Source organism: Mastigoproctus giganteus, chromosome 4, assembly GCF_048544385.1.
Source record: "Mastigoproctus giganteus isolate SK-2022 chromosome 4, ASM4854438v1, whole genome shotgun sequence".
Lineage (NCBI taxonomy): Eukaryota > Metazoa > Arthropoda > Arachnida > Uropygi > Thelyphonidae > Mastigoproctus > Mastigoproctus giganteus.
The window spans coordinates 190992279-191007865 of NC_143578.1; the positions used below are offsets into that span (position 1 = coordinate 190992279).

General features: G+C 37.0%; 1 protein-coding gene across 1 annotated transcript in view; it reads right to left on the reverse strand.

Moving 5' to 3' along the window:
* The window catches only part of flr (actin-interacting protein 1 flr), a 302812-nt gene that overhangs the window by 272022 nt on the left and 15203 nt on the right, over nt 1–15587 (reverse strand). The window contains exon 2 of the mRNA XM_090371946.1: nt 5328–5449. Within this exon, the coding sequence (XP_090228072.1) occupies nt 5328–5449 (122 nt within the window). The remainder of the gene's footprint in view (nt 1–5327; nt 5450–15587) is intronic.

A 15587-nucleotide genomic window follows, 5' to 3' on the forward strand; every position in this document is an offset into this window, starting at 1 on the left:
GTGCACAGTTGAAGTTTCAACAAACTATGGGCCACATTCATCAGACAGTACTGGAAAGAGAAATGGAGAAATGTTTTCGTTCGGACTTTAAATGTAATCTTATTTCCTGCTTGTCAGAATCCTCCATTCATATTTTATACAAATAAAGAAAATTTTAGAGAAATGGTAGTTATTATTATTGTATTACAATTATAATAATTATTATTATAGTGTTTGGTGGCCCCTAGACATTTGTCCAAATCCACCTAATATTATTACAGTATTATTATTATAAGCCATACGGTGCAAGGAAACCTGAGGCTTATGCTGCCCAGGACAAAAAAAAAAAAAAAAAAAAAGTTCCTGAGTTACCCTGAGAGAGAGAGAAGAATGATGATATCCAAATCTGTGTGTTTTTTTTCTTTATCTTTGTGTGTTTTTTCTCTTCTTCTTACTAGCACTATTTACTAATTTTTTTTCCTTAAAAATGGAAAATTAGCAAAAAACTACACAGGGGATTATGAATTGATTTGATAGGTTGTCAGTTCCCGCTCTTGGAAATAGAGACTAACATTAAACAAAGAACATACACCTCTTGGATATTACCCATAATGCAGACATCCTTTCGCTAGAATGACTGAATGCAGTTAATTTTCATCTCCTTTATAAAGGGAGTTGTAAGTAACATCATAGATGTCATTATCAAAACAATCGTGTGATCATTCATCTACGTGACCGAAGTTTCCAGGAAGAAAATGGCTATTCTGCATTTCATGCTGATAGATGTGGAATGAAACCAAAACAAAAGACAATTGAAAAGAGAGTGTGTCACCTAACAAAAAGATACCGGCTAAGTAGCAGACAGAAAAAAACTATAATGCAAGTCGGTTGGAAAAGAAATCTTTTCCAAAAGAAACAAAAAAAAAAAAAAAAAACGGTAAAACTAAATCCACATCTGAGATTCCAACTTCGTCTTTCAGGATGATTGATAAAACAATGCATTTGGAATAAATATATATATATATATATATATATATATATATATATACATATATATACACACAATGAAACTTCTCCTAACGGACACCTCTTGTTAACGGACATCTCTCTACAACGGACATTTTCAAATTCCCCAACTCACCTCCATTGGTTTTAACGTGTTTGCAGCTTCTGTCTAGCGGACATTCTCTGTAACGGACGCGGACACGCAATCTGCACTGTTTCGTTTAGATTAGCACTTAATTTGATCTCCCCATAACGGACAGCGGGCGAGCTTACGGCCCTTTTTCTAGGAACGTTTCTTCCACGTATTGCCTCAATCGTGTGTTTTCTATTTCCAATTCTCTGAATTTTATCAAGGTTTACGTCGCGGTTCTAAACCCTTTTTCAAGAATTTTAAGGCACGTGTAAAACTTCTGATGAATTAGGTGTGTGCAGGGGGGGGATATGGTCGGCCTTTCGTCTTTTCAGTTTCGGTTTTGTTCAGTGTCGTGTGAAGTGCACAATGTCTTCTCGTAAACATTTAACTTTAAAAGATAAAGTCGAACTCATTAATGCATATGATCGGCAAAAAAATAGTGTTCGCAATCTCGCTGCAAAATTCAAAATCGGGAAGACGCAGGTAAGCGACATCCTAAAGAAAAAAAAATGAACTGCTCAAACAATTTTGGCAACACAGAAATGATCAGGTTCAAAAATCATTCCCGAAAATTGTTGGACTTCAAATTTGTTGCGCACGTGCTAAACAAATTCCCATTAATGGGCCTATTATTAGGGAAAAGGCTTTGGAGGTTGCGAAATCTATGGGAGTAAATGAGTTCAAAGCTTCTGTGGGATGGCTAGACAAGTTCAAAACTCGGCATAAAATTTCTTGGAAAACCGTAAGTGGTGAAGGTGGATCTGTTGATACTGGGGTTGTAACAGAGTGGACCGTCAAATTGGAAGATTTATGTTGTGATTTTTAAGCTAAGGGTATTTACAACTGTGATGAAACAGGGTTGTTTTTTAAAGCTCTTCCTGAAAAAACAATGAGTCTTAAAAACGAAAAGTGCCAGGGCGGAAAAATTTCTAAGGAACGCTTGACTGTACTATTTTGTACAAATATGCTAGGAGACTTTGAACAACCTCTTGTTATAGGAAACCCACAAAATCCTCGTTGTTTCAAGGGCATAAAGTTGAATCTTTTGAATGTTGACTGGAAGTCTAATAAAAAAGTGTGGATGATACGAGATATCATGAGCGAATGGATAAGTCACTTTAACCAAAACATGATTCGTCAAAACAGAAAAATTATTCTTTTCATGGATAATGCTGCATCTCACCTGCACATTGAATTGTCCAACATTCAAATCGTTTTTCTGCCACCAAACACATCTGCAGTGTCAGCCCTTGGATCAAGGGATAATAAAAAATTTTAAACTTCACTACAGAAAACGTGTTTTAAGACATCTTCATTGCAAAAATGAACGATGTAACATGTGCGAGTGACCTTGCAAAGAAAATCAGCATCCTAGATGCGATTCAATGGATTTCCTCTTCAGTAAACGCAATTAGAAAACAAACTGTCGTGAACTGTTTTGTAAAGATACTGAAGGACTTTCGATGGTTTCTTCACTCCAAACAAATGTTGAAAACAAAATTATCAGCCGGAAGAAGGTGCAGAAGAAAATAAGTGATTACTGTTTGTATTTTTCTTAAGATAAAGTCATAATATGCATAGCACAATTGTATGTATATTATTTACAAAAATATTGCGCAAAATCTGTATATAATTTAATTTAATTTTACATTAAACGTTTAACGATTTTTCTTTATCTCTTGTGTATGTAATTGTATATTATTTACAAAAATATTGTTCAAAATCTGTATATATTTTAATTTCATTTTACATTAAACGATTTTTCTTTCTTTCTTTTTTTTTTTTCTCCCTTAGACTTCTTGTTAGCAGACACCTCTCTCTAACGGACACATTTTCGTTCCCCCTGGCTGTCCGTTAAAGGGAAGTTTCACTGTATATTTTGTTTTTTTTTTTGTTTTTTTCTGGATATATTAGTCTTCTGCTGCTGAATTCAAAGTTAATTTTTTATTTTTTACATAAATTGATCTGTGCCTATTGAAGTTAGCGAGATGCTGCTTACACATGAGTAAATTCACCTACTAGTGTCGCCATACAATTTTTTTTTAGAAATTACAGTACATAAATTTTAAACGGATAACCGAACGTTTTCCCGCATGTGTGACATAGTTCTCCTGCGATCATCACATCACATCCGTAGAATTTGTTACTCCAACTTCTTTACTACTACTGCCACATGCAAGTGTCGGCAATTGTCCTGCGATCAATACAAATTTGGAAACTGGTACGCCAACACGCAGTTGTTGGTGGGACGGCATTACCTTCCACGCTGCTTTGCCATTGTTGCTTGCCGCAAAGATGCTTGGGAAATCGGTCACATGACAACTGACGCTCGCTTCAGCATGGCAGCGGCAGTCCGTAAATACTATAAACTGGTGCTCGTTCTTAACTGACGCTTCGGCGAGGTTGTGGGGCAGCGAGGGAGGGCGGAAGCTGAACGTAAGCAGTGGGAGGAGCGAAAGTTTTCAATCACTGCAGTGACGTATGCCTCCTCTGTCTAGTAAACTGGATGTACCAGCTTCCAAAGTTTAACCGAACAAGTTAGTGCAAACACACATTAGTACGCAGCTAAACTCTGAATTAGCAAAAATATGCAAAGGTGGCATCGTTTAAGTTACATCTTATATCGTGAATACTTTCACAACGAGTTGCCACAATATTGGACTACTTCAAATAAGTAATGCTTCACAAAAGGAGAAGAGTGTTGTTACTTATTCTCAGAAGATACCACCACCCAGACAGCACCATTTCAAGGCTATTTGGTACTTCTTCGGTGGGTGGGTAGGTACCCTAGTGATGCAATGATGACAAAACAGTTATGAAGTATAACTTTACAATATGATTTTTTTGTTATTTGGTTTTTAGGAGCATTAGCAACTAAGGTCATATTGCTCCAGGAATATGCGGTGGTCATTCCCTGACCTTTCCGCATCCTCCGTATTTGGTGGTGATGGGCTCGAACCCTGGTCTAATTAAGAAGCGTGTGCCACACACTGCTGCTCCTTCCCACCTGGCTACAGAGGCGCCACTCTACAATATGAGAGATGCCTGATGGTGCATAATATAAATTAAGACTGAAATACGTTAAGGCTTTAGCCTCAGGCTGCGAGAGATTTAGACAACGTACAAGTTAGTGCAAATGCATCATATTAGTACTCAGCTAAACTCTGAATTAGCAAAAATATGCAAAGGCGGCATCATTTAAGTTATATCTCATGAGATATAACTTATATTTTAACTTTCAAAAAATTTGGCTGAATGAAGTGAAGAGACTAATTCCAAAACTACTATTTCTGTATTTTTTTATATATACAGTGGACCCCCGGTTTATGATATTAATCCGTTCCAGAGAGATATAAGTTATCTCATGAGATAACTTAAACGATGCCACCTTTGCATATTTTCGCTAATTCAGAATTTAGCTGAGTACTAATATGATGTGCTTGCACTAACTTGTATGTTGTCTAAATCTCTCGCAGCCTGAGGCTAAAGTCCTTTACGTATTTCAATAAATGCAATGAAGAACTATACAAACTATTGGAGGGGATGTACAAGTGATATGGGCAATTTTTTTTTTTTTTTTTTTGCAAGGTGCATGTTCGTGGCGATTGAAGGGTGCAGCACATTGTAGGAGCTCAATGGCCGGTCAATATGCAAAGGTTGACATCACAATTCAATAAGGAGAATGCAAGAGAAAACAAGGTTATGCTTTATAAGCTTGCTTTCTTATATAATTTACAACTACTTTGCTTTCATCATTTACTAAATAGTATTGGTATTTTAAATAACTACTAATACAAAATACATTAAAATAGCACTAGTAGTTGCAATTTACTGAAAAATTGAGAATATACAAACAATTCAAAAAAAAAAAATCTCAATCTCATCCTAATACTTTTCATAATTGCTTCTATAATATAGGGTGTCCCAAAAGTCACTGTATTTGGCTAAATAAGATGAATTTCATAAAAATGTCCAAACATGATTACACACATATTTTTCTACAAAATATAGATTGTTCTACAACTTTTCATAATTTATTAATTAATATTTTTTCTTTCCGGACCCAAATATACAAATAATATTTCCATTAAATAATTTTTTTGAAATTCGCCTTATTTAACCTGATAGATAGTGACTTTTGGGACACCCTGTACTTGTCTCAATTCAGTACACTGCTGAATAGATTAATTCAAGCTTATGATTTACTCACCTCAACATCTCTAATAATAATGCTATTGCCATTTGCATACAATATCTTCTTTCCTTTTGGATCACCACCAAGAACTAAAGGCATGCCACGCTGAGTGCGAGGCAGGGTGGAAAACACACTACCTATAAGAAAAAAAAAATGCAAAATATAAAATCAAATTTACATTTTGCAATTTTAATAAAATATTTAATTTATAATATTTTAACTTTAAAAAATTTGGCTGAATGAAGTGAAGAGACTAATTCCAAAACTACCATTTCTGTAATTTTTTTATATATACAGTGGACCCCCGGTTTATGATATTAATCCATTCCAGAGACATCATCGTATTGTGAAAATATAGAGTAATGTGAATCCAATAGCACACTGTTTTTTGATAATTCGTTCCAAGATCTCAGAAGTTGAAATTTTTGCCATATAACTACTAAGCTATTTATTTCTCTAAAAGGTGGTTTTTTTATGATAGAAATTATACATATTGATTAAAAAATATATTGATTAAAGCACAACACAAAAAAAAAAAAAAAAAAAAACAACAACTTCACCTAAAGGATGCAAAAACAAAAAAGCGGCCAAAGCATTTACAAATGCTGCTATTGGCTGAGAGGAAGGATCACATAGTCCAATCGGAGACAATCATAAGCCCATCGTAGAGTAAAATAAGTAGGTGCCAGTTAACATGATTACCAGTCAGTAGAATCAGCTGCTTTATAGAATCAAATTTCGAAAAAACAATTCAAATCATTAAAGTGCACTACACTCTCTTCGTGATCATGTGTTCAGTTATAACAATCAATTTTGAACACCTTGGTGATTTTTTTCTGCAGCACACTTCTGGAGGTCACTACCAAAAAAACAATATGCAGTTTCCGGTTTATTGGGCCTTTCTGTTAGCGCAATCTATTATAAACAGGTTAGATTACGTTAGGTTTGCAACCATGAGCAACTGGTGTTTCCATATAGGAAGCACCAGTTCCTCACAGCCCATTGTGATTAAGGTGTACAAAGAATAGTGTTGAACAGGTCAACCCACAAACAGGACTCTAAAGGATTATACAAGTGCATGTTTGTGGTGAGTGAAGGGTAAAGCACATTGTTGGGGCTCAATGGCAAGTCAATGTGCAAAAGCTGACTTCGCAATACAATATGGAGAATGCAAGAACAATATCCTAAACGATGGTACACCTCACGCTCCGACATATAGAGTTCCACAGCAGGTGACCCAAGAGACACAATCTCCTCACCTCTGATCATTGTTGATGGCAAATGTTGCAGTGTCAACAACATGTTGGTTGGACACTGGAGGACTGACAATGAATGTGCTGGTCAGTTAAGTCCAAATACCTGGTGCAACACACCAATGGACTGTGTGTGGTATAAGCAGCACAAGTTCATGAACCCATTGTGCATGGTGCCCACTATCAGGTAGTAGTGGTTGCTTAATATGGGACATGTTTAGCTAGAAAGAACTAGGATGCATGGTGCATACAGACCAAAGTTTCACTGGTGGGATCTACCAGCAGCTCTTCTTTTGTCTTCTATATATCTAGGCAAGTTGATATATCTCTTTTGGGGATTATGCAAGTGCACGTTTGTGGTGAGTGAAGGGCATAAGCACATTACAAATATTGCTTCCTCTGCATCTAAAAAAACTGTTTTCTCTTTCGCTCTCGGTGTTAGTTTTCTTCCAAACAGCTCTTCACTCTGTACAAATTGCAAATCCATCCTACCATGGAATATTGTTCTCACATTGGGGCAGTGCCCCCAAAACCTCTCTCTGGCTTCTCGGTTCCATTCAGAAGAGGGCAGTTTGATGATTCCTCTCTAACAGTGTCTCTCTACTCGCTGTCTCAAGATGTGTTGTTTCTGCTGCATGCCTTTTCTACAGATACTTCCATGGGCACTGTTCTTCTGAATTGGCTTCTATAATTCCCACTCTCTCTTTCAAAACAGTCTGAACACGTGTTGCCACCAGCCATTTACTCTCCAACTTTTCATCTTCCTTGTTTATTCATTCAACTCCTATTTTCTGCAATAACCACCCTTCGTACGTATTTCCTGAAAATTACAGTCTACAGAAGTTCAAGTCTAATATCAACAAATATTTTCTTTTGTCTTCTCAACCTCCAACCCAAGCACGGTACTAAGTACTATAGGTTCTAATACCTCTCATATTTCGAGTTTTCATAAAAAAAAAAAAAAAAAACTGGACCACTATTTCTCTGTATGGTTTTTCGTTGTACTCATCACACTCATTTGGCCTATGACACACTCCTCCTCTCAATTGCTTTGCTAGTGCTTATAACACACCAAACTGACTCAACATTGCACTGTCCACCCATGTCAACTAAATGCACTTTCTAAGATATGGTGTTTCTTAACTAACAGTATAACCCCTCCTCCCTTCCTATCCTTTCTGTACACATGTACTACCCAAACAGCAATTTTGCATTCATTATATCTGTGTGGCACCATGTCTCTGATTTCCCAACATTCCCCTTTGATGTGTTGACCAGTAACTTCATCATCAGCCACTAACAATCCACTACAGGATGAAGGCCTCTCCAGCAACTTTCCAGTTCCTTCTTTTTTGTGCAATGGCCATCCATTTACTACCCACAAACTCATGAATTTCATCTGTCCATCTCCGTTGCTGTCTTCCAGGTTTTTTTCTAGCTCCTCGCTGGTGCCTCGTCTGGAGACTAGGCACCAGCGAGGTGATCTGATAGAGGTGTATAAAGCCTTGAATGGTTTGAGTATGCTCAATGCTGATGGGAATCTTCCTCTTGCTCAGAATAATCACCTGAGAGGGCATAAATTCAAATTGAGGAAAGACAGATGTAGGATAGATGTGCAGAAATTTGCCTTTAGCCAGTGGGTAGTTGGTTGGTGGAACAGACTTCCATCACTTGTTGGGGAAGTTGATAGCCTAAATAAATTTAAGGCTCAGCTGGACAGGTATTTCGAACGAACGGAGGGGTGAAATGGGAGTGGGTTTTTTTTGGCTGATGCTGTATAAGCTTGCTTTCTTGCATCATATGCCTCTACTAATTCTAATACTCTTGGGTACCATTCTGTTATTCTCTTAATCCAATCTGTCATCATGTCTTCGAGATATGTCCTGCCCAAGACCATTTTAGTTCTTTAGTTTTGATAAGAATGTCCTTTACTTGAGTTTGCTGCCTAATCCATGTGTTTCTCTTCTTATCTAACAGTCTGATTTCCAATATAATTCATTCCATTCTTCTCTGTGTCGTCCTCAGCTTCTCTTCCATTCTTTTGGTGAATGCCCAAGTTTCACTTCCATAAGTCATGGTGGGTAGTATACATTGGTTCATTATTTTATGTTTCAGACAAATTGGGATAATGCTTCTCAGTATGTGACTATATTTCCTGAATACTATCCATCCAAAATTTATTCTTCTCTTGACTTCCAGCCATTTATCATTATTACAGCTGATGACTTGTCCCAGATAAGTATATGACTCTACCTTTTCAATTACTGCTCCTTCAATCATAATTTTCCTTTCTGTGGCATACTTGTTCATCATTACTTTTGTTTTAGCCATATTCATCTTTAGTCCAAAATCCATACTAATTCTGCATAACTGTAAGATTTTCCTCTAATTCTTTGGGAACAGTTCCAAAGTTCCAAATTCATCAAACTTTACTGTACTTCTAGCACTGGTGTACATGCACCTTTTTCTTATTCTTAGTTACCCTAACACAGTTCGTGTATTTTTTGTTCCACAATGACTCCCAGCAGTCCTTGAAATACCCAGTACATTGCTTTCCAGGCTGTTGCTCATTCCAATAGAAGCAATGCAAAAATCACTTTCATCTCTGCCCGTGGCTACTTTTAATTTATTAGTCTGTGAATTCCCTCAAGCTAGCAGTTTTCTGACCCGCCTAACACTACTTTGATAGCATCAGCAAATATTCTTGCACCCTTTCTATTGAAGTGTATCCGATCCCTGCAGAAGCAGCCTCTCCTGTTAAAAAGCAGAGACCACATTGAGAAAAATTCTACCCGTGAGCCTTGACCAATCTCTCCAGGGCTGATTTGAATGACCATGCCCTCATCATATATTCCTTAATATCGTGTCTGGACAGAATTTCAGACACTTTCAAATTTAATGCACCTTTTTCTTATTCTTAGTTACCCTAACACAGTTCGTGTATTTTTTGTTCCACAATGACTCCCAGCAGTCCTTGAAATACCCAGTACATTGCTTTCCAGGCTGTTGCTCATTCCAATAGAAGCAATGCAAAAATCACTTTCATCTCTGCCCGTGGCTACTTTTAATTTATTAGTCTGTGAATTCCCTCAAGCTAGCAGTTTTCTGACCCGTCTAACACTACTTTGATAGCATCAGCAAATATTCTTGCACCCTTTCTATTGAAGTGTATCCGATCCCTGCAGAAGCAGCCTCTCCTGTTAAAAAGCAGAGACCACATTGAGAAAAATTCTACCCGTGAGCCTTGACCAATCTCTCCAGGGCTGATTTGAATGACCATGCCCTCATCATATATTCCTTAATATCGTGTCTGGACAGAATTTCAGACACTTTCAAATTTAATGCACCTTGCAACTTTTTTTCGACATTGACTTGTATAAATAATGGTTATAAATAATCAACGAATTAATTCAAAAAATTCTGACTTATACAAAAATTTTGGTAATCTGGAGAACATATTTCTCTTAATTTAAATGAAAACGGTATTATGATCATTTAAAACAGCAAAATTTATATACATTATAATATAAATGGTTTGGATTTTCATTTTTGATTATAATAAGCAGATGCTAACAATAATCAGCATTCACTGTACATATAGGGGCTCACATCTGGTGAGTATTGGCTTGGCACATAGTCCTGAGTTAGATATCAATCATCATTCTTCTCTTTCTTGGTGATTCCCTTCTCTCTCTCTCTCTCTCTCTCTCTCTCTCTCTCTCTCTCTCAGAATTTTATTTTATTTTTTTTTTGCCTGGTGCGGCAAAAGCCTTACACTTCCTTAAATCATATCGCTAATAATGATAATGATATATTACTATATATGCACTCACTGTGCATATATTGCTATAGCAGGGAATAGTGTAATGTTATTACTATTGTATTACCATATCACATGTTTGCGTTACTGTGGATTTGATTCTGTAGGAATAATTCAATCTTTTTTCCAAAAACTAACTGTATTTGATTGAACATAATGCCACAGGAAATGACTGTGTATGCATTGGGTAGAGAAAGAGAGACAGATTTCTTGGTACTTCCTGTATCACTTCTTCAGTAAATTCTTGTAATGTTGTTCTCATAACACCATCAGCCTCACAGACCCACAGAAGAAATGGGTAGATTCATCAGAGCTCAAGCTGCCCACCTCACTCTGCTGTCAAGGAGGCAGGAAAGGATATAATTTATGCAATAAGGAGTAAGTAGAATAGTCCCAGGGTACTCCTGCTAGGGGCAAAGGCTGCTGATTGAGTTAAAAAATTATCTTTTAACAACACAAAAGGCATTGGTATGTATTGTATTCGAAGTTAAGCTTCATATACCCTCATCAATATCATTAATAAATATTGAAAACAACAACGGGCACAGCACTGAACCCCTGGAGGAGTCCACTAATAACATTAGTCATCGAAGAGCAGTGTCCAATTGATAACCACTCTGTCTTCTCATACTCAACCATCCCTTTATCCACAGCAAACTCAATTCCAAAACTTTCCTTCAATTCCACACTGCTCCAGTTTGTACAGTAGGCTTTTATGTGCAACAGTATCAAAAGGCTTTCTGAAATCCAAGTACAGTTGAACTTGGTTATAAAGAGCATGGAAATAACAAGTTCACGGCTGTAATGAGCAAAAAGACATGATTTTAATTTACGCACATCCCCATACAATCGCTTTGTTATAACGAGCATACTACATGGATAAACTGTACAAATTTTGGCAACTATGGAAAGATTCTTATTTGCTTGGGTAGTTGAAAAAACCCAATTCCTGGAATAGACAAAAATGAAAAGGGTGACTTAGCTTTTATGACCACCCGCATCAGATTAATGGCCGGTTTATGACCTTGTCCTTTCGGGAATGGGGGCTATACAATAGTGCATTGGCATTCCGCCTGTCGCATTACCCTATTTACAGATTGTCTTGTATTCACTGAGCTATAAATTTATTTTGAGACTTCTAAGAATTCTGAAATCCTTTAAGAACTTCTAAAGATTTTGGACACGGGACTTCTAAGAACTTTGTATGCAGATCACTTTACTGTCATTTTAAAGTAAAATCAGTTAGAAACAAACCCTTCCTTCAGAAACATGTCTACTAACAAAAGAAAATGTCTCTCGATACACGAAAAAATCAAATCATTTGTGAGTTAGAACGTGGTGCAAAAAATGTTGAAGTGTGTAGAAAAGTTGTCTTTGTCCTCTTCAACAGTATCGACATTGTGAAAGAATAAACATGTTTACATATGGGCACTAGAAAAGAACATAACGGGGGGGGGGAATTAAAAGGTGCGAAGTTACAAACGTAGATGTAACATTGCTTCAATGGTTCACTACACAAAGAAGTGATGGATTTTCAACTGACAGTCCGATCTTGAAGGCTCAAGCTGAAAAATTCGCTAAGCAATTTCGACGTGACGATTTTGTACGCATCAGTGGTTGGCTGGATCAATTTAAAAACCAAATACAAGCATATCAATACATATAATACGTAGGTATATACTGTTTTTTTTTCTCTCTCTAATATTTCTCTTGTTTTTTGAATTCATCTTTTTATCAAGTTATTGAGCATTTAAAAAAATAGGAGGTAGATTTAACTCATCACTGATATAGTGAATAATGGTTATAACAAGAAAATTTTGTCTGCCCCTTGATGCCCATTATAACCAAGTTTGACTGTATATGATATCAAAACTATTCTTTGCATCCAGTTCCTTGATCACTGCATCAGAGTATCCAATCAGACTGGTCACTCAAACCAGCTCATTTACAAATCCATGCTGCGACTGCAGTATCAACTGTATTCCTATCTAGATGGTCAAGCATTATTTCTTTAACTGGTGATTCAATTATTTTCCTGGGGAAAGCCATTAAGCTAATAGGTTTGTAATTACTTGTCACCATTTGAAACCCCTTTGTAAATTGGGGATACATTTGCATATCACCAGTCCATACAGCCTTCCATAAATCCGAGGATGCTCTCATAATTACAGCTAACAGTTTGCTTAACTCTTTTGCTAAGGGTTTGCTTACCTCCCTTAACTGAATAGGTTCCATCCACCACAGGTGACTTTTTTATGCTTAACTTCAGCAATTTCTCTTCCACTTTCCTCTCAGTTATCACAAAATCATTTAGCTCCCATTTAGACTTTTATAAACTTCGGGAATCCCCTTCCCTAAAGAATTCTTCATGCATGAATGTAAATGCAAAATAGCTATTCAATTTGTCAGCAACCTGAGCATGATCATCAACAGTTAACCCACTGATATTAAGTGGCACAACATGTTCCAACCCCTTCTTTCTACTCTTAATATAAGCATAGAAATCTCTGCTGCATCCAGTCGACTTAGTCACCCATGTCAACAAGATGCAGTGTCTCAGATTTAATATGCCTTGATTCGCACTTAATATGCCTAACACCATGATCCCCCCCCCTCCCCTCTTGTTGTGTCTATCCTTTGTTGTTGTTTGTTATTTGGTTTTTAGGAGCATTAGCAACTAAGACCATGTTGTTGTTGTTATTTGGTTTTTAGGAGCATTAGCAACTAAGGCCATATTGCTCCAGGGATATGCGGTGGTCATTCCCTGACTTTTCCGCATCCTCTGTATTTGGTGGTCACGGGTTCGAACCCCAGTCTAATCATGAAGCATGTGCTACACACTGCTGCTCCTTCCCATCTGGCTACGGAGGTGCTGTCTATCCTTTCTGTACACATTGTATGCTCTATACTCAAATTCTGCATCCCTTATTTGAGTGACACCACATCTCTAATATCAACACAATGTCTGCATTTGAAGATTTAATCAGTGCTGCAAATTCATCCAGTAAATTTATTTACAATGCCCTGGTAGTAGTGTACAAATAAGCATACATGCATATATGTTCTTTCTCTTAGTTACCCTAATACGGCCCATGTACTGTATTTACTTGTTCCATGATGACCCAAAGCATGGTTTGAAATCCCAACACCTTGCTGCTACACATTCCAATAGAAGCAGTGCAACTTTTACCTCTGCCTGCATCTGTAGTTAATCTATTAGTTTGTGTACCCCCCCCCCCCATCCAAGCTAGCAGTTTTACAACCCACCTATCGCTGTCGCAACAGCATCAGCAAATATTCTTGCATCCTTTCTATTTAATTATGTCCCATCCTCGTAAAACCAGTCTCTCCTGTGAACAAGTCCAGACCATGCTGGGAGAAATTCTACCCTATGTGCCTTGCACACTTTCCAAGACCGAATTGACTGACAAGACTCTCAACATATACTCCCTCCTATCATGTCTAGGCAAAATTGCAGTCACTTTCAAATTCAATCTTAACTCACGACTTTTTCCCAACACTGCCCTGTACTTTTTAAGTGACTCCTCAGATCTATTTGTAATATCATTATATCACTGTGTAAATAATATCACCTTTTCTGCCCTTAAAAGATGATATTTGCTCTACATCATCTACTTTTGTTCCTGGCAGACATATGACTTGGTCCTATTCCGCCTATCCTTCCTGCACAATACTTCCCATTTCCCTGGCAATACAGTTGCCAACAATAACAAACTCATGTGGAACCAGCACATTCTGCTTTGGAGAATGCACTGTGTTGCCTGATGCATAAGTGTGCACTCCACATTGAGTTGGGCACCTGTGAAACTTCATGGGCTTCCATTTGAATTCCTTCAAGGACATCCAACCTACTTCAAGCTTTCATAAAAGCCCATCAGAATGCTGATTTGGCTGATTTCTTTACACACACACATGCGTGCATGCACGCACGCACATTTTGATAGGCCATGATTCATAGGAGAATTGCTCCCTTCAGTTCTCCACTGAGCCACAGCATTCCAACTATTTTGTGTTTGTTGCTTTGCTTTTCTAGTCCAGGCCATTATTTCTGTTTAAATACAATTTAATTGATTAAAAATTAAAATTAATAAAATTAATCAATTTAACTGACTAATATGTAGGTTAGCACAAATGCATCATTTTAACATAGCTATCTACCAAAGAAGTTTAATTAATTAATTAAATTGGCATCGTTTTGGTTATATCTCATATTGTAACTGCCTTTAACAATGAGTTGCCATGGGTTACGAGTTTATGAGTTACCTCGAATAAATAACACTTCACCAGTGGAGAAGACTATTGTTATTTATTCTCAGCAGATACCACCACCCAGATGGCACTGTTTCAAAGCTTGTTGGCTTCTCTTCGGTGGGTGGGCAGGCACCCAGGTGTTGCAATAGTGACAACCCAGTTATGAAGTACCACCGAAGAGAAGCCAACAAACGAGCTTTAAAACTGTGCTGTCTGGGTGGTGGTATCCCCTGAGAATAAATAACAAGTCTTCTCCACTGGTGAAGTGTTATTTATTTGAGGTAGCACAATACCATAGCAACTCGTTGTGAAGGCAGTCACAATATGAGATATAACCAAAACGATGCCAATTTAATTAATTAACTACTTTCGTAGATAGCTATGTTAAAATGATGCATTTGCACTAACCTACATATTAGTCATTCTACCTCGTAGCATAAGGCCTTTGCCCTTAAATACTTTATAGTCAATTTAACTGATTAATTGACAATACTACACTAGGCTAATATATTAATACTAGTTGTATCTGGCGTAACATGCACCGTCAGCATCATATCTTAAAGGTTATTAATTAAATATCAACACATTTTATTTATTTATTCATAAATTTCATTATAAACAATTAAAAATTTCATTCTTCTCAGATACAACACAAGTCCATTGATCTAACTCTTGAGAGACCAACATATAGTTGCCTGTGACTGAATACAAGTTTTGGAAGGTATAAGCATATTCTTTCAAAAGTGTCCCTGCGACTTGTTGATGGTCATTGAAAATGTTAAACATATAAGAAACTGTCTTCTTTTGAATTTGAAAGGCATATTTATATCAGATGGAATAAGAGGTATTTGTGGTGTGAGAACAGCATCTCTAAGTTTAATCCATCTATTACACAAGCCTATGTCTTTGTAGACATGTAATTATCAATCT